This window comes from Phragmites australis, chromosome 3, assembly GCF_958298935.1.
Source record: "Phragmites australis chromosome 3, lpPhrAust1.1, whole genome shotgun sequence".
NCBI classification, from domain to species: domain Eukaryota; kingdom Viridiplantae; phylum Streptophyta; class Magnoliopsida; order Poales; family Poaceae; genus Phragmites; species Phragmites australis.
In genome coordinates, this window is record NC_084923.1 from 11,675,720 (window position 1) to 11,699,726 (window position 24,007).

Here is a 24,007-nt window from a genome sequence, read left to right on the forward strand (position 1 = left end):
AGCCCTTGTTTGACCCACAGCTGCCCACCTCACATACCGCAAGCTTGCTACCTTACTTTCACCGAAACCCACCGTGCGGCCAGAGGAGGCGACGACGCCAGGGAGAGCAGTGGTAGCAATGGCAGCTTAGATCTAGGTGACGTGAGGGGGAGGCAAGGCGGCAGCACCTGCTCGTGTCCTCCATCTCGCAGTGACTGAAGCTGTGAATTTACGTATGTATTGATCATATTTGATATGGAATCTTTTTTTTTCTGAATTTAGCTCTTTATTAATCGTATTTGATATGGACTCTTTGATTTAATCTAGACCGTTAGATGTTCATAACAATAAATGATCTAGAACCTTTTCTTTTTTCGAATTAACATGGTATTTTTGTGACCTTAAAAGTGAACATGATATCTCCTTTTCTCCCTCAAATAATAATATAACTAGCAATGTGGCCAACACTAATAGAGTGGCTCGCTATAATATTTTGTCATATAATCTTTAATTAATAATTAGTTTCTTTAGTTTTTTTTATGAGGTTAGTGTCATTTAGTTTCAAAATGCCTAAAATTAGAAGAAAACATAAAAGTTATGTTAGTGGAAAAAAATTATGTATGCTCCAAATATATACCTAAATCGTATACACATATTGGTTCGATTCGTATATGATTTGATCAACTGTTATAATCGTACGTCAGGTGTAGACACCTAACAAAAATCAGAATTTGTTCGTCTTGCCTTCGTGCTATGCTTTGCCTGCTATCTGCTTGATATGTTGACCTTGAGTTATACGGTACTTTTTAATATATTATCTTAGTAAGAATTTTGAAAAAAATTATTACTTTATTATGAATTTTATCTATTGATTAATCATATTTTACATGGACTCTTTATTTATGTATTTGATTATTATAATAAATAGACTTTTTTATAATACTACATTTGTTATGGATCATTATTTTTCTATTCTAAACCCAATTAATTATTTTTATATTATTTTATTCGGACTCTTTATTTAGACATTTTGCTTCTGAACCATATGAAAATCAAGCTACTAATTTTCTATAATTTTTAATTCCGAATTTAGGTATTTATTAATCAAAATTTAGCTATTTATTAATCGTATTTTATATGTGATCTTTGATTTAATCTAGACTGTTAGATATTTCTAACAATAAATGATCTAGATCCTTTTCTTTTTTTTCAATTAACGTGATAATTTTGTAACCTTAAAAGTGAACATGATATCTCCTTCTCTCTCTCAAATAATAATATAAGTAGCAATGTGGCACACACTAATAGTTATATCTAGTCTCGCTGCAATATTTTGTCAGATAATTTTTGATTAAAAATTAGTTTCTTTAGTTTTTTATAAGGTTAGTTTCATTTAGTTACAAAACATCTAAAATTAGAAGAAAAAATAAAAATATATTAGTGAAAAAAATTATTTATGCTTCAAACTTGTACCTGAATCGTATACACATATTAGTTCGATTTGTATGTACTTTGGTCAATAGTTAAAATTGTGCATCAGGTGTAGACACCCAACTAAAATCAGAATTTATTTGACTTCTCTTCGTGCTATGACTTGCTTGTTGCCTGCTTGATATGATGACCTTGAGCTATATGACACTTTTTAATATATTATCTTAGTAAGAATTTTTAAAAATTTTCATTACTTTTATTATGCATTTTAGCTATTGATTAATCGTATTTTATATGGACTCTTTATTTAGGTATTTGATTTTTATAAGACTATATTTGATATGGATCTTTATTTTTTCTATTCTAACCTTAATTTTAATTATTATTTTTATTTTATTTTATTTGCACTCTTTATTTTGATATTTTGTTTCCAAACCGTATGTAAATCAAACTACTAATTTTTCATAATTTTTAATTCCGAATTTATATATTTATTAATCATATTTGATATGTACTGTTTGGTTTCTAAATTTAACTATTTATTAATTCTATTTGATATATACTCTTTTGTTTAATTTAAACCATTGAATGTTCATAACAACGATTGTGATCTAGATTTTTTTTCTTTTTTCCGATTAACATGGTAATTTTTATGATCTCGAAAGTGAACATGGTGATTCATTTTTTCCCTCAAATAATATATATATATATATCTGCTGGCTGTCGCCTGTTGTTTACTACGAGTATTTCAACTAGGAGATTCCTCGCTAGAACGTGGAGGAAAAAAAATTATGTCAACCGAGAGCATATGATTGCGTGAATACTCGACACACCTTCATGAATGTGACTAAGCATATTAATTCGTGTTCAGATTAGTAATGCCGTTGTGTCGTTCGCTTAGTTTGCTCGAACTGGAAGCCATCCGAGACCTGCCGCCTTTTCCCACATTGTCAAAGACTCAAAGGCCTCCGACTACTGCCATCAGAATTATAATAAACTAGCTTATTTATTCTGAATTGAAATAAATAACTATTTTATTTATTTAGATTATTATAAGTTGAATCTTAAATTATAATAATCCTATAAGCTGTGAAAATAAATTTATTCCAACTTATTTTGATTTTTTACTATACTACCTATTAAATTTTCAGTAAATTACCCGTCAATACCACTCCTCACTATACACCCGAATCTCCCACCCCTATTAAAGGAAATTGCAGACTTTTATCAATAATTCAAACTACAGTAATTTAGATTGCTAAATAGCTTATAGCTTATTTCCCTCCAATTTATTATAATTAATCATATATAAATCGTTTATTATAATTTTGAGCTGAAACAAACAGACCAAATCGTGTTGTTGTTGAGGATTTGAGGCACATGTTCCCAACGAAGCACTCAGCACGCGTGATGGGCTGATGCCCCTGTCCACATGGCCGATCACCTTCCTGATATGCATCAGAGTTAGCTCAACAGAAGCTGTACCAATCTGGAGACTGCCGCTGCCGCTCTAGCACCCGACTATGTTGACTCATGACTCATCCATGTGCGACGCGAACTTGGTGAAGAAAATCCTGGCAGGTGCCGGGAAAGTCGACAGCGAAGGGCCCAAGAGACGTTCTCATGGCTCCACGCTGCTCGTTGCAGGAAGTTCTAGAGTCTCACTCTTGGCATTGGCTCGTTGGTTTGCCTGGCACCATAAGCAAGCTGCATCCGGCGGATCGGCCACCGCACCACACACGCGGCCTCCGTCACGATTCACACCAAGAAATGGACGCTGCGGGGCCGGGGGCACAATAACTCGAAGAGATGGCTCGTGTCGTGAGTCGCACGGACGGGTCGTGTCGTGTCGTGAACGGACGGGCGGTTCCTTCCGCGAGCCTTTATCGGGAGGGTTAACGGCCCGGAGGTGTTCTAATCTGTTCTGATATTGTTCCAAATGATATAAGGGTTATCGGGACGGTCTGTGGACAATATAATTACTATCTCCGTTTCACAATATTTATTCATGCTCACTATTACATATAAACTAAGAAATACTGAAATCGAAAAAAAATATATAGAGATAATCATACTACCTCTAATCAATACAAGGATAAGAGCAAATAACTCATCAACATTCCAGTAAATACATGCATACACTCAAGAGCATAGCAGAAAAATGAACCATAGATACTCTGAGAATATGAACAAACGTTACGAAACAGAGAGAGTATCTTAAAAACGGCTCGGTTCTCTCGGGGAAACAATAAAAGTGACCGAAACTTTTTCAAGGGTTCCATCCCAACCCTATCGAACCGAGATTAAAAACGAGCCCTTTATTCCGATCGTGCGACGTCCTTCAAGCCGCAAAGCTTAACAATACCCGCGAGCCGCAAGGAGGCGTCGTCCAAATCATAGCGCCCACGCCGTACGGTGTCGCCGCCGAATCATTTCCCGAAGGCGAGAGCGGGCATCGGCCGGGGGACATACAAATACGCCCACGAATCCAACTCGAGGAGGGAGGAGAGAACAGTGCAGCGTTCCGTTCCCACGCCACGCCACGCCGCGCGCCACGATTCCGCCGTCTCCGAGGAGGGGCCTCAAAGGGAGCGCCTCGCCACCAGCCTCATCATTGTTTCCAGGAAAAGAACGGCCGGGGGCTCAAGCCATTTCGGCCTGCCTCGCGAGATCCCCGTGAGACCGTTGCTGTAGCCGGGAAGGGGAGGGAGGGGGGAGGAGGTGGTGATCGTGGCAGGGGCGGATGCTACACAAATGGAAGGTTGTGGAGGGCGGTGGATGCGCCAGCGGCGCGGCTGGGGGAGACCAGCGCCGGCGGTGCGTGGCGGCGTCGCTGTCCATGCTGATCGCGGCCACCCTGGCGTTCCTTGCCTACGTCGCCTTCTTCCCGAACGACGGCGCCGGTGGGCTGTACCGGTTGTGGAGGTGCCAGGATTGCGCGGGCGAGCTGGGCGAGTTCCCGAATGACGAGGCGGTCGCGGCCGATGGGCCTTCGGCTGGTGGCATCCGCGCGCCGACGACGCTGTCGCACATCGTGTTCGGCATCGGAGCATCAGCGCAGACGTGGGATCAGCGCCGTGGGTACGCGGAGCTGTGGTGGCGACCCGACCAGATGCGCGGACACGTCTGGCTCGACCAGGAGCCGGCGAGCCTGTGGCCGGCGGCGACGTGCCCCCCGTACCGCGTCTCGGCGGACGCCTCGTTTTTCGGCAACCGGGCGTCGGCGTCGCGGATGGCCAGGATCGTGGTGGACTCGTTCTTGGCCATCACGGCGGAGCTGGGGAACGACACTGCGCGGGACGTGGTGCGGTGGTTCGTGATGGGCGACGACGACACCGTGTTCTTCCCGGACAACCTGGTGGCCGTGCTGCGCAAGTACGACCACGAGGAGATGTACTACGTCGGGGCGCCGTCGGAGAGCGTGGAGCAGAACGTTATGCACTCGTACGGCATGGCGTTCGGCGGCGGCGGGTTTGCGGTGAGCTACCCGGCCGCTGCCGAGCTCGCCAGGTCCATCGACGGCTGCCTCGACCGGTACAGGTGGTTCTACGGCAGCGATCAGCGCGTGCAGGCCTGCCTCAGCGAGCTCGGCGTCCCGCTCACCCGCGAGCCCGGATTCCACCAGGTGAACGTCCTTAACGCAGCTTGATTTCTTTCTTCGTTTCTAAGCACTTCCATGATTCCTTCTCTAATGGGAAAAACACACACACCAAAATGACAATTCTTTAGTACGGGGAGTATGAAACTTGTGCCTAAGCAAACAAAAAATGCTCTTTTTAGGACTCGTTAACGGGTTATCTGAACTTCTGCCTCGCATGCAAAATCTGGCCCTGCTAGTCATATGGTGCAGCAGTTTGACCATGCTGATTCCGCTCTGATTTTCCCTGCATCACCCTGGATCAACGCTTTTTGACCCAACTTTTCACCGTTTCCCCTACGAAAAATGCCTCAGCAGCTTTTAGAATCCTTTTGTCTTGCACTGAGAACCAACGGAGGCATCTTTCATTCTTTCTGTTGCTTCTGCAAAGAGGAATATAGACTAGGTGGATTGGTGCGTCTACATTATACTTATTTTTTTATACAGAGCATGACAAAATTAGATTAAAAAATTAGATTCATCATTTTAAACATCTCAATAATTATTTATAAATTTATCAATGTTTAGCATATTTATTTAATTATGAGAAAAACAGTGGTACTTTCATTTATGCACATAATATTAACATGTAGACGACAGTAATACGAACCTAACTAAATTTGTTTCATATTTTTTGAGTTTTAAATATTTTTCTATACATTTTAGATTATTTCAGTTGATTTATCAATATAACTATTATTCCTTTCACTATTTTTTAGAATTTTAAAAAAAATATGTACATATATATACATATATATATATATACTGATACATATACATACGGGATACACGTAGGCCCATATAAACAGTCTCTGCAGTACTTGAACCCTAAAATTATTTTAATTCTTAATCCTTTAATATATGTAATGGATATATATACAATTCTGTATATATATACACATATGTGGGCCCACATAAACAATTTCTGTAGTATTTCAATCCTAGAATTGTTTTAATTCTTAGTCATTTAATATATGCAATAGATTCCACTGGAACCTTTTCTAGAAATTACAGGAGCCCGGCTGCGGTGGTACGCGAACGCGACGGATAATGCCGTCCACGAGACCATCGCCTATTCGATTTGAAGTTGCCGGACAGCGTGGAATCGTCGGCACCAGTCCTAGTCCTTTCAGTTCTTGATCGACACCTCCCCTTCTCTTCACCAGTTCACCCCATGTGGCGTGGGTATCTAGCAGGACAAGCGTCGACAGGCCACAAGCGGACTGATTGGCCGTGAGCCCGTGACAGCCACCAACCTCTAGCAAAAGGACATCTTTTCCTTTTTGCGGGGCACCACGACGTTGCCACCATATAATTCCCATTCCATCTCCCGTGCCCCACCCGGCGTAAACAGAACAAGAACCAGATGAAAACGCGAGAATTGGGGTAGATTTCCCCTGCGCGGCGCGGCGTCCGAACGGGATCCTTGCGGTACTATAGAGACATTAAATTATTTAAATGACATTAAAAGTCATTGACACGTGGATTCGCTCTCACATAGCTCACATGTCACCGCGGCGCCGGTTGTTAAGAGTGAATCATGCTTGCATGGTCCCGAGTTTGGGTTTTGATCGATTGCGTCCCAAAATACCGGAGACCGGAGGGTGTCTACAGTCTAGCTACAATTGGGCCGTAGGAATCGCGGTTCTTGAGCCTTTGGTTGTGCGCACGAGATTATGAAACCGCTGCCCTCTTTTACCGGCCGTGGTGGTGTGTCCACGATTAGTGGCGCAGAGCAAAAGCTTTCGCACGTTTTGGAGACCCCAAAGTTGATGGTTGTAAAAGACCACCGCGCGGGGGCGGTTGTCCAAACCTCGACGTCGCATTCCCGAGCGTGGTGCCGCCAACGGCGGTTTTGTTGGTGCGACGTGTGACCTCGCAGCACCAGGTGTCAGGCTGTCTTTTTCCGGTGACGAGATTTCCGCGTGAAGGTGTCGCGAGGTTAGAGTAGATTCTGTGGTAGCAAGAACCCTCTTGTAGCATGGGAAATTGTGGGAATGGGATATCCCGTTTAACGAGAGCAACGGGCGTGATTCGCTCCGGTGCACAAGGGAACGATAAACGTTTGAGCATCTAAGCGCGGTCGGCATGGTGCCCATTTCTACCGTGCTTGACGGGCCATGGAATCGGCTCTTATTGTGCCGCTTCCGACGAACGGGCAAACGACACTTTTTCTTGACGTCTTGTTGAAGTGCATGCCGCTCCGGGACACGCGTATGCTACTCTTCCAGATATGTGATGATTCCGCATTTTGTCGCGTGTCGCGCACTCCTCCGGATGCCATTTGTTTCCTGCTGCGCCGTAACTTTTTCCTGCCTACCTTGTCATGAAGTGCCACCTGGCCTCGAGAATCTACCGGCATGAAGCTCCATGCGAGTGCAGACAAGTTATGTCACACAGGCTCTTTTTTCTTTTGAGAGGATCACGGTTTAACTGACACTACGCTTTAGGCGGGTGACCCAATACTATTTGTTGGTATTTTTTCACTTACTTTGATAAAAATTTGTAATAATGAAGATTAGTTGCAAATTTTTTGAATAAAAACTTCTTTTATCTAAAAAACTGACACTACGCTTGTGCTGCGCAACACATGCAGGTGGACATCCGTGGCGACGCGTACGGGATGCTGGCGGCCCACCCTATGGCGCCGCTGGTCTCGCTGCACCACCTCGACCACATCCAGCCCATCAGCCCGCAGGGCAAGACCGCTCTCGACGCGGTCCGTCCGCTAATCGGCGCGTCGCACTTCGACCCGGCGCGGTTGCTACAGCAAAGCTTCTGCTACCAGCACGGGCCGGGCTACACCTGGTCCGTCTCCGTTGCGTGGGGCTACACCGTGCAGGTGTACCCGTGGCCCGTGGCCCCGCACGAGCTGGAGGTCCCGCTGCAGACGTTCAAGACCTGGCGAAGCTGGGCCAACGGGCCGTTCGTGTTCAATACCCGCCCGCTGAGCCCCAGCGACGCGTGCGCTAGGCCCGCGATGTTCTTCCTGAGCGGAGTGCGGAACGAGACGGGCCGCGCCACCGTGACGGAGTACGCGAGGCACGTCGTGCGGTCGGAGATGCAGTGCGACAAGGCCAGCTTCCGTGCGGCGTCCACTGTGCACACGGTCAGGGTGTTCGCTCCCAGGATGAGTGAGAGTGACTGGAAACGGGTAAGAACATGGCATCAGTTCCTCGTTCCTCTCTCGTTGTTCCGATGTTTTTCCCCCCCTGCAGAGCCGTGCTTAAATGTTCGCTGTTTCAGGCACCTCGGCGGCATTGCTGCAAGACTAAGAGGACGAGGTGGGGCTCGGTGCTGGTGGTGCGGATACGACGCTGCGGCGGAGGAGAACTCACGACGCCATAGATTCCATATATCCATGCATGTTGCCGTGATTTCGCCACGGCACGGAGAACAAGACACTAGTGCGATACTGATTGCAGTGACGGATAGCTCTCGTGCTCGCGAGACATAGAGGCTACAGGTTCTGTTCTTGGACCGGCAGTAGAGAGTGCAGAGTGTCTTTCCTGCTAGCCTTGATCGCTGTGTATAAATGCCTACATGATTTATGAGACATACAGATCACAAATCATATATACTTACATCAGGTGCACATTTACTTTTTCTTTTTCTTTTTCTGGTTTGGCCATATGGGCGAGTGTATTATTATGCTCATGTTTGTAAAAGCCAGATGTTCTGCTTACAAAGAGAGATGTGATAGTAGCAATGCATAGGATTGTTCTATTTTGCAGCCTTTACCTTTTTATTAGTTGGTACATTTGTGATCTAAAATGGGGAAAATGACGTTCTCAATAAAGTAAGGGATAAATGGGGACGGTATTTGACTAGGAAGGAAACACAAGGGCAATAGGTGCAGAATGAATGCGATGCAAGAAATACAGAACTGATAAACTTATAAGTTGTGGCCATTCGGAACGAATCACATGTCCTCTATAGCCCAGAATGCTTCGAATTTAAGTGGGCCACAATAAGTATCCGGTAAAGGGCTGGTACCTGGGAGTTGGACCGAAACACATGTCCCCTGCATAGATCTGTTGTTCATACAAGCATAAGAGCACTCTCAGGTGGCGTTTGGATAAAGCTTTGGAATGGGAAATTTATGTGAAAATTGGATATGAGATGTGGATTATGGTTTGGGAAATAATCAGCTTATCCTTTTCCTATGTTTGGCATTTGGATATGAGATATGTGCTGGAGGTGGGAAACGCATGCACAATTGACTAAAATGTCCCTTTCTTGTATGTAAGCTTTCATTCCATATTAGGGCAGTAGTGTAATTTTACATACCATAATCTAAAACCTAGCTCCCCATTGGGATAGAAAAGATGGGATATGAAGCCATCACTTCCCTATCCCAAATACTCTTCTTTTCCCCAAAATCTCAAACCAAGCATTGAACTAGTCTTATCCCATGTGATGGGATTCTTAGAAATGAGAGGTGGGAACGGGAAATGGGTGTTGGGATAAGACTAATCTAATATTTAGTTTGAGGTTTTGGGGAATTGAAGAGGATTTGGGATAGGGAAATGTTGGCTTCATATCCCACCATTTCTATCCAAATGGGGAATAGGGACATGAGAATATTGTACGTAAAATTACACTACTGCCCCTATGTGGAATGAAAGCTTACATACAAGAAAGTGACATTTTAGCCAATTGTGCATGTATTTCCCACCTCCAGCACATATCCCATATCCAAATGCCAAACATAGGAAAAGGATAAGTTGATTATTTCCCAAACCATAACCCACATCTCATATCCAATTTTGACATCCATTCCCCATTCCAAAGCTTTATCCAAACGCCACCTGAAGGGAAAAAAAAACTTTTACTGCAAGACTATTTCTCCCTTGTTTTATCCATATGTGATGCCGAAGTGCGACAAAGAGTTCCTTGAATTATGTCTACCCTTGAACGTTTCTCCGAAGCCGCTAATGCTTTGCCAAGATGTGATAAAAGAGAGTTTATTTTCCTTCTTTTTTGCGAGTAAGATACTAAGAATCGTTAATTAGCTCTGACGCGCAGGGGTTTTGTTCAGTCAAGGCTGAATACTGAAAAACTGCCCGTTAACATAGTTCTTTTCTCAAACTTCTTTGTACAGCAGAGCAGAGCCTCGTTCTATGTTTGCTTCAGCGACTTGCTCCATCTCTGGGGCATCTACACCTTACAGGAGACACATACATGGTGAGCATCCACTTCACGGTGATTAAAAAACAACATATGTTCTCACGGTGAAAGGGCTTAAAAGCAACTAAAAGTACGGCGCAGGGAGAGGACTTGTGAAGGTTTTGGGAATGGAAAAAAAGGACATTTCGGTCCCTTTCCAAGAACCATCCATGATCCATGTGGGGAGCAGCGTAGAAGGTGGTTAAGCACCCGAAACGTTCAACATTGTGTGGCTCGCATTGCTCGTGGAATTAGAATTATCCAATGAGTTCCTTGGAAGTAGACAGCCTACTTGCTAGGTACCACCAGTTCCGTCTGACTCCCTTGTGCAAATCAGCATCTATCTGGTCCAAGCTGCAGGTTCGTCAACTCGTAGACAACGAAACTTGCTCCAACAGTGACGATGCTACTACTAGTATTTGGCAAAACTGTACGTATGCGTCTACGAACATCAGCGATCTGAACTCTAGATCGCCACCGCGTTCTTAAATTACGACCTGTCCTGTGCACGGCGAGAAGTCAGACACTACGCTGCATGGGAAGGCAGACAGATGTGTTCAACGCTTGTATAAAAGAAGAGGTACACTGGTGACTGGTCCACGGGACCGAGCCCCGAATGCATGTGGATATCTGTGCATAGGTGCAACGTTTTGGCACGGCACGTACGGTTGGGCGGCCAGACTTGAGTTCCGTTGATAGGTTGGACTCGACGCCGGGCCAGTTGCAGCGGTCGCACTCACGCGGCGTAACCGCTGATTTAATGGTGCATCTCTCCTTCACCACCATCCCCCAGTACATGAACTGTACTGCTCCCGCGCTCGAGTCTCCGGTGCGCTGCGCTGTTTGGACACGGTGAATTGGATTCTGAAGTACGGCGGCAGAGAAGGCAGGGGCGACCAACGGACCAAGGCGAGGCAAGTAGGCGGCTCAAAAGTCTTCTGCTTTGTGGCGGGCCGGAGAAATGGGTGCTCAACTCCATGTCCATGCACGCATGCCGACGTACGTCGGCAATGTGTTTGTCAAACCTCGTGCGGCCTTTGCTTCATTTGCAAGGGAAGCATTCTTCTCTTCTGTCTGTTCAAGGCAGAAAGCGAGAGTTCACATTCTCGGGTGCGGAACAATTCGGAGCTGGTCTACTGGATGTATAGTGGATGAAAAATGATTTAACCTGCCCCATCAAGACCTAATAGGTTAGAGTGAGACAAACATTTGTTCACAGACGCTCTGTAACAAAGCTCCTGCTGATTCCATTGTAATTACAGCCTACTCTCTGAGTAACAATGGAGGCAGATCACTCTGTAACTGTTCGTAGACGCAGACGGGTCACGCAATCGGCTGAGAAAACCAAGGCCGGCCCGGCCCCAGCGAGCCCCCAAAATTCGCGAACGACTTCGACCCAATCCGTCGCGGTTCCTAACAGCCGGGTCGGAAATCAAACCATAGATTAGGGGAGGGAGAGCCGCGGTCAAGATCGAGACGTCACGTCGAATGCTGAACTGGACATCGAATTAGGAGGGGGGCTGCATGGTGCGGTGTACTTGGCTCGATCGGGGGCGAGGGCAGCAGGGGCCGCACCCCAACTGCGCGAGCTGCGGCCTCCGGGTCGTGTCACGGACGTCGCTGTCGCCGATCGCAACTCGCCAACCATCGGGTTTGGCCATGTCGTGCGCGGGGCATAGTGACACCGGCACGAAAGCGCTGCCTGTTTATCGCACCAACCCTAGACCATTAGCCCACGCCAATCAGTAGCTTGTCGATAACCCTGCAGGGAAATCGACGGTGTCAATTGTGGCTTTGTGAGCATAACAATGTGAGGCTATGCCTAGATTCAGTTTATACTCCGTACTTTATAATGATCACTTTGATTGAATGAGTGCAGTGTTTATAGATAAAATATGCAAGTAGAAGATGCTTGCATATTAGGGGGGGATGGATGGATGGCTAAAGGACAGTCGGATGATCGGTGTGTTTGTCCTCGACCATCGATAACTTGCATGGCTGGTCTTTTAAAAAGGAAGAACGACAAGAACGGGTGGCTAGCGAAATCTGATTGCATGAATGCAGACATGCGCCCTTTGCGTGTCCTCACTACGCAGTCCCTACCTTGCTTATTATTTTTGGCCTTATCCTTCCATCAGAAAGGGCCAAAGGGGACTATGTACTACTGTTTGTGATCGAACGTCACGAAAAAAATGGACAATGAATGTTAGATATCGTGGTCCTTCCAAGTTCCAAATCTAAACACACATGGTTAGTATATCTGAATGTTACTGTAGTATATGATTTGTTAGAATTGATTAGGAGAGATTATGGAGATCGAATTATCTACTAGGGTGATATTGCGGAAGCTGCAGAGGCGACAGCTCATAAACGATACCAATCTGATACAGATATAAAAGAATAAATATATTGTAATAGATTATTTTTTATTGAGCCTCGTATCTATATTTATATAAAGTATGACTTAGATAAAAAAAAATCTTAGAGATATAACCGAATCATATCGGAGAAATTACAATCAATTCTAAGAGCATCTTCAGTATGAAAGTGCTTATTAAAGTGTTTGAGTAAAGCCACATCATGAAGCACCCATATAAAACACATTTCTCTCTAATGCTACCATCTTTTTTAGCAACTTAATCGGGTGTTTCGTGCCCTTATTGATGGTAGTTATATGTGCAAGTACCTGCGAAGCATTTATGCTTGACAAAACACCGATGTTACAAAATAAACACCCGGCTCATCCTATGTGGCAATAAAAATGGTTTCTTTTGGTAAGCAACTCCAAAACATCTCCATTTAGGCCTAGGTGTTCGGTTTTTCGATTCGGTTTCTTCAGTGTTCGAATAATTCAGTTTTTAGAGAATGCAAACAAAGCTCTTGAAAGTTTTTGGAAAATCGCACATTTTGGTTTTGGTATTCACCGCCGAAAATCATGTCTGGTCTGCTCAGGGCTCAGACGTTGGCTGTCGTCTGCTCTCTGCTCGAGTAGTGGCGTATGTTCTCTATTGGGGCGGGATGCATCTGATGGCTAGGATATCACGATGTGTCGGCATTCGGCGGCTAGGCACAGGGGCTGGGCGACAGGCAACGTCTGGCACTTTGGCGATATGCGGCTAGGGATAGACGAGTGTGTAGTGTTTGGCGTGGTGTCATGGCACGTTAGGCGATAGGCGGGAAGTGGCTCAGGAAGGTCGGGCCATTGGGGTCGCGGGGAGGTGGACTTGCGAGGCAACGGGCGACGGGGGTTAATCAATAAGGGCACACAACGCTAGGGTTTTGTTTTACAATACTGGGTTGCGCAGCTGGTTGGGCGGTGGGCATAGGGGATGGTTGCTTGGTTGGGTCGTCACAGCTGGCTATGCGGTAGCCATCGATCTTCGGGTCTTCCAGTTTTGACACCTCACAACCAAACCGAACAAAACTGAATTGCACGAAAATAGGAACAAAACCGAACATCGAACACAAAAAACCCAACAATTTCGATGATTCGGTTACGGTTCAATTCGATTTATCGGTTTTAGTGTTTTTTGCCTAAGGCCTATCCCCATTGGAGATGGCCTAACAAATATTATCCTATCACAACAGTCCTATATACTTAACACACATGTATAGCAGTATTTCTGCTCATGTATAATTTTAGCGATAATCAAGTGTGCGATCGGGTCAGTGACGAGCGATGAGTATGTACAAGACAAAACCATGTGGTACATTTCTTCGTGCGAGTGGGGCACGTTCCGTCCGTCCGTTCAGGTGCATCGTGAAGATACGGACCTGTACATACAGTGGATTCCGGTATACAGAACTGACAGAGGACGGGAACGTTCGTCGCATCCAAAAACGCACATGTTCTAATTAGCACCGCGTGACGCATGATCGATCGATTGCAGAGGGTGCACGGTCTCAAGTCATGTCTCTCGCGCTCCCGGCTCGGGTGCTTCGTCTATTCGCACGACCAGTTTTCAAACCCCGGCCCATCTGCGCCGATCAGGCGATCAGAATTCAGAAGGCCATGTCCGGGCGCCAGCACCCACCCGGAACCTTCACCATCTCTCTCTCTCTCTCACTCACTCACAGATGTGGGTACTACAGTTACTAATAATAGCAGCTTTGCCACTGGGTATGCACAGAGAGTATATATGTCCCGTTGGGGTTGGAGGCCATTCTGTAGTCGATAGCACCAGAGGGTTTCCGAGTGGAAAGGGCATAAATAGCCGCGGAGAGCAACGGCGGCCCATAGTTTTCGTGTTTCTAGCACTTTGCTAGCTTACTGCTTCTCGATTAGCTCGTGGTACTTACGGCTACGAAAATAGTAGGGCTGGCAAACCGGTGGCCGGCCGGCGGCGCGGCGGCCGAGGAGATGGGGAGCCTCGACGGACACTCGCTGCAGGGCCACCACGACTACTCCCACCACCACGTCGGCGCGGGCGCGGGCCCAGCCAGCAGCAACAACAACGACGAGGACGACGCGTCGCCGCCGCCCGCCGCAGCGGGAGCGGGGGCTGGGCGCAGGCCGCGCGGCAGGCCACCGGGGTCCAAGAACAAGCCGAAGCCGCCCGTCGTCGTGACGCGGGAGAGCCCCAACGCGATGCGCTCCCACGTGCTGGAGATCGCGAGCGGCGCCGACATCGTCGACGCCATCTCGAGCTTCTCCCGCCGCCGCCAGCGCGGCGTCTCCGTGCTCAGCGGGAGCGGCGCCGTCACCAACGTCACGCTGCGCCAGCCCGCGGGGACCGGGGGCGCCGCCGCCGTCGCGCTGCGGGGGCGGTTCGAGATTTTGTCCTTGTCCGGCGCCTTCCTCCCGGCTCCCGCGCCGCCGGGGGCCACGGGGCTCGCCGTGTACCTGGCCGGCGGGCAGGGGCAGGTGGTGGGCGGGAGCGTCATGGGAGAGCTGGTCGCGTCTGGACCCGTCATGGTGATCGCCGCCACGTTCGGCAACGCCACGTACGAGAGGCTGCCGCTGGACCAGGACACCGAGGAGGGCGCCGTGCTGTCCGGGTCGTCCGAGGGCGCCACCGCGCAGCACCTGGAGCATCAGAGCAGCGGAGGCGCCGTCGTGCCGCCGTCAATGTACGCCGTCTCGCAGACGCCGCCGCACGACATGTTCGGGCAGTGGGGGCACGCTGCGGTGGCGCGGCCTCCGCCGACGTCGTTCTAACGCTGCACCGGCGGCCGGCGGGCGAATTGATATCTCTCTCTCTACCTTGCTAGTTAGATTCCGGCTTCTTCCCTAGCTAGCTAGTTGTTTGAGTAGCTCAACTACCATGTTACTTATTCCGTTATGTCATGCATGAGTACTTGTGTGATCTTTTCATTTTCCCTCTTTGGAGCTTGTGCAATGTACAATTCCTGTATGTGCATCAACTATCAAGATCGATCGATGATTGCTAGTTAATCTATCCACTGCTCGCCATGTTCTTTACCAGGATTAATTGGCGTCATGAGCAAGGATCGACGAACCATGCAATTTCGTCCTAACGCCTGAGGGGTGCGGGGGGGGGGGGGCATGAGGCTCGGCGAGCTGCGGTTCGCTCCTTATTGCGATGCATGTCGGCCTTCCTTATTGGGATGCATGTCGGCGGAGGCCGGTTGATGTTCAATATGGGTGCAAGATGGGCACAAGATGTTCGGGGTGTAGGGTGTTTCAGGCGAAAAACTAACTTGGATCTGTCGATTATAGCGATGATGACGTTTTTAGGCGCCGTCATCCTTTCTGGAGGCGTCTCTATAAAATTCCTGTTTTCCCTCACCCCGAGAGGATCTTTTGGGTGAGGTGAAAACTCCTATCTCTTTTGAGATTGAGCAATGGCGGCTTTTTTGACATTATGTCCTCTCTCTATATATATTGTTTTGAAGCTCATTAACCTGTGCCGGTGGGGACTGACGTTGAGATCGGTGGTGATAAAGATACGGGTGTAGGTGATGATGAAGCTTCCGTCTTCTTGGAGTTGAGCTTCATGCTTTAGGGGGGTGGATGACAAGCTTGGTTGATCGTGTTGGTATAGAGTCGGAGCTGTTACGTCGTTAGGATGTGACAAAGCTTAAAAACGATGATACAATGTGCTCTTTCTCGAGGCTATTTTAACAGTAGCTGTGTGCATGTGTATCAATAATGAAGAATAGGCTGAGGTCCGTCACGAGAAAACAGAGTTGTTGTGTCGTTATTACGATGAGTTTGGCAACAATAACTTGTGTCGGACTGTGTAATTGTAGGTTGCGTAGTACTGAGTCTTAGGTCTTAGCTACGCAGATGTACGGTTTTTGGATCTAATTTTTTTTATATATAAATTAGGTCAATTTCATTCTTCTTTAATGAATTGTAGAAACTTTATGTCCTTTTGGAAGGTTATTTGGGAAAAAAAAAAGTTCGGTTATATGCTGAATGCGCGCGTCATGGAATGGTGATGCCATACATATTGCCATCGAATATACATTTAATTTGATAGAGAAAGCATAGAACATCGCACGGCCACGCTCGTACACTAATGTGTTTGAAGCTTGCATGGTTTTTTTATTGCTCTTGATGCTGCAATTTTGTTCTTAGGTTTAATGACTATTTCCATATGTGTTGAAATATGAGTTCATGGCCCGCCTTTCTTTATCAATCTAACCTCTTAGGTGAATTAGTTGCTGCGGGAACTCAATGTACTGCCAGCATCAGTTCTTGAAACTTAGAAACATGAGTATTTTGCCTTGTTTTTCTTGTGTTCTTGATGCATGCGACTCAATATAAATTTCAAAACATTTTTTTAATATACATCAACTTTTGGATGATGGCATTGAATTTGACAGCTAGGAGATCCGCTGATCTTGACACACACCAATTTGCTAGTTTATTAATTATCATACCAATCCACCTGTTCGTCAACAGATACATCCATTGCATTTTATTTCGGTCAAATTTGTACCTTCTGGTCTATACTGTGATTCACCTTACCTCTATTTCAGCCTCTGACTTGGTGCCGACATCTTCAATCAAGCCGATTGATTTGCTGTCACCTAGCACCACGCTCGTCAGAACAGGCTCGCCGCGAATGGATGCATTTCTTGTGTCACATGTGACCCTTGGAGAAGTAGTGAAGGATGCGCGTGTGTATGCGACGGAGGTTTGGTCAGTTCACCAACTGTGGTGCTGGTTTTCGTTATTGGATGAACGTCTTTGGTTGGAAGTACGTCAGCCTAAAATGGCATAGCTTGACCTAGCCTAGTAGCCTTAAAAAACGAAGTGCTACAATCAGCAATGCAGTAGTGCAACTCGATTTCCCATTTATGATATTCCTAGCTCAAAAACATGACATGAACACCAGAAAAGGAGCAGCCAAATTCGCTAGTCAAACCATATTCTAGCCGCTCCGAATCAAACATTGCATTCTTGTCTGCCTCCAGAAAAAGACCCATCCCGTCAAGAACTCCCCGCCCTCTATCACAAATACTCCCCAAATCGTTTCCTACCCTTGTCCTACAAAAAATCATTTCCTACCCTTTTCCTAAATCAGCCTTGTCGGACAGGAAAAAAAGGTGCTCTCATCTCATCACGGAGTAGTAGTAGCCTAGCCCTAGCAGGTTAGCTGAAACTTGTCAGGGCCGATTTAAAGGAGCATGGAGACGGCGACACGGCGCCACTGTGCCTGGCCCCCACTGGGACACTCCCGGGCCGGGTGTGGGGCTGAACCACCGACGGTGAGGTGAAATGAAACGATCGAATTGATGGGCGCGCAAGTGCGTGCGTGCGTGTGTCTACATGTTCCAAACCCCCGCGAAGCGAAAAGGATCTCTCCTGTTTTGGGGTGCTCGGAGAACATGCCATATATGTCCACCTGCTCACTGTTACCATCTCACGCTAGAGCACTGGAAACGAACCTTCGTGTCGAAAGCTTATTCGTCTTCCTGCCAGTGCCGTGATTTCTTGTAGGACTACCCCAATTCCCATCTCTCTCAGGAGTGGGTGTGACTGCTGCTTTGGACGGGGCAGCTAGCGGTGGTTGGGCCTTTGGAGTGCAGGCATTCACATCGGACCTGACGTTGTTACGCACGGCGCCGCGCAGTGGCCCCTCCACCACTGCGCGCGCGTCCCGCTTTGCTTCGCCCGTTGCTTAAGCTCGCCCCGGGATTAGGTTTGACAATTCCACTGATTCGACCTCACCAACTTCACCCCTGCCACGCTACCAGCGCTCGGCAATCTCCCACACTTCTATATAATATTTTATATTCTGACCGTTGGCTAGCGGGGCAATGCCACCCGGCCGCGCGCGCGTCGCCCACCTGCTGTGGCCTGTGGGGCAGCCGGCGCGGGCAAAGGCATGGGACGGGACACGGGGTCGGAATCGCACGCGCGTATGGCTGCGCACAGGCCAACCTGCCCACGTGGGAGCAGTCGCGTCATTGAAAGCGGCAGGCTGTGAGGTGCGCCCGAAAAATCTAAAAATTGAAAACAAGCATCGTATTTATAAAAAAATAATATATCATATATTTGTAAATTTAGCTTTGATATCTTAACTATAAAAAATCAATTTCAAAACCTGAGTCACCAAAATCTCTTGTATTCGGTACTTGAGAACTGAATATGATACTATTTACTGTATTTGGCGTCTTATGTGTCGAATATAAACCGACTGCTCACGTCGTATCAGGTAGGTGCTTTCGGTGTATCTGGTCGTGTCATTTCGTTTTTGTCGCTTTTTTATCCCACATGCTACCGTGTTTCGCATAATATACGAGCGGGCTAGTTTTGTAGCACAATTTAGTTTTATCAGGACACGAGTGAATAAATAAATAAAGTAATTGGATAGTGAGTGTGTAAATTTATTTTAACGTAATTTTATTAATATTTTATTATTCATTTAATGTATTTTTGTAAATAACTTTTTAGGAAATAACATTGAGAGGATGCAAAATCTAATTTATCGAACAATAATAGTTGTGAAGTACGATATCATATAATCCGGTATAGATGTTACATACGCTGATAAATATTACATGCGATATGCGATTTTTCGTCGCTGTGTGAATGGATCCTAACCATAATGATGATGATAACAAATATTGGCATGTACAGTACACCTAAAGACTAACTTAATAGCGTACCGCTACTAAACCAAACATGATTTAAGAAATAAAAATAAATCGGATTACAATAGATGCTCTCTACTGAGTACATCTAGAATATTTACCCTTTCGCAGGGCATTTGGGCTCTCCGCTTTAGCGTGACAAACTCTCTCCCACTTTATTTCCCTCTCTTCTTCGCGTGCCTCAGCCACGGCACGCTCCTTGGCTGCCTTTCTCATATGCTCATCCTCCTGACGCTTGAGCCGTAGTTCCTTTTGTTGTTGCTCGTACTCTTGGCGTTCGTGCGCTTCCCTCCTCCATCGCATGCTCATGTCGATCCACCGCTTCTGGTGCATATTTTGCTCAATGTCTAGCCATTCTATGAAGTCACAGATAGATGAAGGAGACTGAACAAATAAAACAAGAGGGTAGATTAGTAAGACAGTGCATAAAATTATACGAAAAATATCACATTAGTGATATACGTCGCTATACCGGTGGGTATTCATAAAGTCCATATCAAGGTTTATCATATTGGTAGTTGGCACATATGAAAAAGTATAGACCATATGTGTAGGAGATATTCTGGGACTCACGAAGCCTAAAGGGTCGCTATAGAAGCACATCGACGATTTGACCCTTTGAGGGATGAAAATCCCCTAATATTTCTTGGGTGGTTTGATGGAACTGAGGAAGACATTGCAGTTGAGAGAGCTGAGGAAATAGTAGTCTATCCATGGATGAGGGTGGGGTTATTTATAGTGGCTAGGGGCTGGTGCATTGACTGAGTGTATGAGCATGGTTGAGGGCTAGAGCATAGGATTCTCTGTGAAAGCTATAAAAGTTATGACATTGATGCTTGGCAGAGATTCTTTGTGAAAGCTATTGCTTATTGTGGTCATTTTATTTTGCAAAAGTTCAACAATAATTTATCGTTGCCTCTATATAGAGGTATAGAATCCTATGAAAGCATTCCGTGTGAAAGCTATTGATTTTGAGTGGGTATAGAAGTAACATCCATCCTTTTGATCATAATCCAGAGTAGAAGCCTGTTTTAAGTATTCATTCTAAAGCAAGCACAATTCGAGGTTGAACAGTTCATACAATCATATTATTGATTTTTAGAGTTGCAATTAATATTAGTCTTTGAGATGCTAGTGATACATTGGCGTGTCTAAAGCCTGAGTCTACAAATACCTTTCATATGTTGGAAAAAATATATTTGGATAGTATGTTAATATAATAAACTTATCATCACATTGATTAGATAAATAGTTCACAAATAGTTTGTAAAATATTCATATCTACTATTTGTATAGTTCATAGTGCATATATGTTGAATACCTAGATCATCTTAAGATGGTGGAGAAAAGTGGTGATGCAAATTAGCGAAAGAATGCAGTTATGCTAGTCAATGCTATCAGGTAAGATATTTATCTCCGAGGTGGTAATGTAAAGTTGTAAGGATGGGTACCAACAAATTCACCATTATTTTCATAATTATCAATGTCCTCTAAAGATGGAGGCCTCATAGGAAGAGATCGTTGTGGCATGAAATCATCGTCGTCGTCGTCATCTTAAGCTATCAGGGTAGTAGCACATTCTATTTCCTTGTCGGTTGTACACCATCTCTATGTGGTGCGTGAACGTCCTCTTATAGTGATAATTAAACCTTCTCCTATATTGTTGTTGGAGCATAGAGACATTAGGGGTATAAAATTATCATCATCGTCGTCCTCATCATTTTCTGATGAGTAGTAGAGAGTTCCCATATACCCCTTAGGTTTGCTGGCCGTCATCGTCTTTTACTCGAACCAGGCATGACACCCCCGTCGAAGAGCATATATATCATCAAGAAGTTTGTGATGCCAAGAGCATATACATTATCAAGAAGTTTGTGATATTTTTGTTGATTAATTGTGCGTCTTCCAGGAATACCTAACGGAAAAGAGTAACATTCGAATCAATGGAAAAAAGAGAAGTAGGGTGAGCACATAGGAAATTACAAACATGAATATGAGATGCATATTGATCGAGCAATATCACTATCGTTCTTTGCCTCTTAGAGAAACCTAGAACAGAAAGATGGTTGACCATTTCATACACCTTGAGATACGTTTGATGCTGCTCGTGCAAGAGGGCCCTAAGGTCCTCGGTGGTTATATGTTGGAGCAGAGCGGTTAATGCAAAACAGAAAGATTTTGCATGCAATTTAGCCACGACTTGGATTATGTTGCTCTCCTTGAAGGGATCATACTTCCCTTCACGTACAACATGCAATTAGGCATTAAGTGCTATATGAATAGTTATAGGCGTCCATGAAAAGTCTGTACTCGAAAACTCATTGACGACGACACCGGACACAATCTCTGGGAGTGTACGCATCTTGTGGGTGTGCGGCCCTCATCCTAGTAGCCTGCATTGGCCCCTGCCTCATGTTCCATTGCTCGTCATCATCATCATCATCCTGCCATGTGGAACCCCCATCGAACGTGTATCTCGCCCCGCTAACTCTGTCCTGCATGTATCTTGAAGAAGGATCCTCATGTAATAGTGTGGACACCCCTAGAAAGTGCTCTGACGAAGTCTGGTGTGCCAAAAGCTCACCTTGCTGGTATCATTGTTAACCCCCAAGTGCATCAGGATATTGGTCATAATATGCGCTGAGGAGCTCGGTGAAGCTGGCAACCTGCATTGCAGCTGCCCAGTCAAAGTCACACGTGCCATTCTAGTCAGGCATCTGCTGCGTGCAGACAACGACGTTCTCCTGACGAGTCGATGCTATAGGCGAATGTGTCAGCGTAGCTTGAAGAGGTTGTGTCCATTGCGGGGCTTGTGAACCCAGTGTACACTATTCGAGTACTGGAGCCTGCATGCACTCCTTACGATGCTCCAAAGCAGACGGTGCCTCTCGTGACTGTGCCAAAACGGGTTCATCACGGGCACTGGACGAGCGCCTGTTGTGGGAGACACATGACAAGTCTATAGCTAATAGGTCATACCTCCTCCAATAGGGGGGGCATAACCATCTAGACCACGTATAGTAGATAGGAAGTGGGACCCTCTCGTCCTCATATAGTCCCGAAGAAGGTCCCGATCTCTTTACGTTGATGACCCACTTGCTTCCCCACAAGCTTACTTTGCATGCGTATCCATCTCGTACATCTCTTTGGTCTATATAAGATGAGGGTCATGTCAGTAATACTGAGGTTTAACCAATAAAAATTGTTATAAGTACCTAGAAATTACCACAATATGAAGAAGGCGAGCATGATTCTTGAAGAAGGGTCTGAAGCCCGGCTTTACAAGTCCGCTGAGTAAGGTGACACGTGTGCGCAGATGATATCACAAAAGGTAATCCCAGTATGTGGCATCATCGTATTGTCTAGTAGGAACGATGACATCCACCGCAAGTGACTCTGCCCACCTCAGGTGCTCAGCATTCACGGATGCTCAGTCCCACAAGCATCCGCCCCACTGTGTGCTCCTCCTGTACGTGAACGAAGTAGTTATAATTTTTTAAACATGGATCACCAAAAGTACTAATGTTACTCGTACAATAACACACTTGCTCGTACGCCCGACTAGCGTCACGTAGGGGAACACACTTACACTGCCTTTGTACACGCTCAGGAGAATATACTTCCACGTTGTTCATATACAATAAGAATCATTTGTTCATCCATAAGTCTGAGTCATGCCAACAATATGATGTGATGAGCCATCCAGTCATAATTTCGGTCACTCGTGCCATATGCCATAGATCCCACTTCACGAGATCAGCGCTAAGGGCGTCCAAATCAATGATCACCCGGGAGTAGCTACCATGGTCTTGCTTACTCCATCTCAGCATGGCATGCATCCACCGATGTTTCATCGTATGTCTCATATCATCTGCAATACCATCGGAGATAAGAACTAGATAGTAGCTCTTGAGCACCAAGGCCCACAAATCAGGAGGTACTCCTAACTCCATAGCTGTAAGAGGTGTAGACAGCCTATAACTAATCCCCTTTTCTTTGATTGCTGGGTTGCATCACACAATCCTCTGTACGTGGTAGCCAGTACACTAGATCCTTAACTGTAAGATGTCAGCTCATAAGTATGTGACGTGAGCTGACTCTCTAATCATATAATATAGGGGACGACATAATTATCTGTCTTGTTACAGGACATGATGTCTCCTAGTAGGACATACAAGTACACCTCATAGTGCTATAAAATTGTAGCCTCATCTGCATCCGGTGGGCATAAACTGAACTGTGATAGCCCATTAATTTAGGACATAGAGAGGCTAACATCTTTCTTGTCATATTGCACACCAAACTATAAGATGCAGATGGTCAGTAAAGCTTGAATAGCACTACAATATTTAAAGTGCATCACATAATAAAAAATTACCTACCCTTAATATAACCCTTTCACTGCCCTTTTGCTGGCCATGAAACTACTAATAGGGTGCCCCTGATTGGCAACCCACTCAACAAGGCCACGTCCCTCGATGTTACAGCTATCTCTCCAAAAATAAAGTAGAATGTGTGCGTCTTAAGACGCTACCGGCCGAGAGATCTATGAGCAGTGGCTCCTCAATTGGCAAGAGAGTTGTCCTGCCACCACCCGCCATGGGAGCTCCAGCCATTATGAGAGCGAAAGGTAGTAGTCCTACCCGTGCGAGTGGCTCGTGGAATCAAGGGTCTAACTCCGTAATTGTGTGGACACTCTGGGTCCGCAATGAAGGCAACTAT

General features: G+C 45.9%; 2 protein-coding genes across 2 annotated transcripts; both read left to right on the plus strand.

Moving 5' to 3' along the window:
* Positions 1-3,710: 3,710 nt before the first annotated feature.
* On the plus strand, positions 3,711-8,773 carry LOC133912151 (uncharacterized). Its single transcript, XM_062354747.1, has 3 exons — positions 3,711-5,035; positions 7,644-8,201; positions 8,294-8,773. Exons 1-3 carry the CDS (start codon positions 4,154-4,156, stop codon positions 8,393-8,395), a joined length of 1,542 nt encoding a protein of 513 aa, XP_062210731.1. The 5' UTR covers positions 3,711-4,153; the 3' UTR covers positions 8,396-8,773.
* Positions 8,774-14,370: 5,597 nt separating this feature from the next.
* On the plus strand, positions 14,371-15,611 carry LOC133912152 (AT-hook motif nuclear-localized protein 20-like). Its single transcript, XM_062354748.1, has one exon. The coding sequence runs from the start codon at positions 14,577-14,579 to the stop codon at positions 15,372-15,374; it is 798 nt and encodes a 265-aa protein (XP_062210732.1). The 5' UTR covers positions 14,371-14,576; the 3' UTR covers positions 15,375-15,611.
* Positions 15,612-24,007: the final 8,396 nt, after the last annotated feature.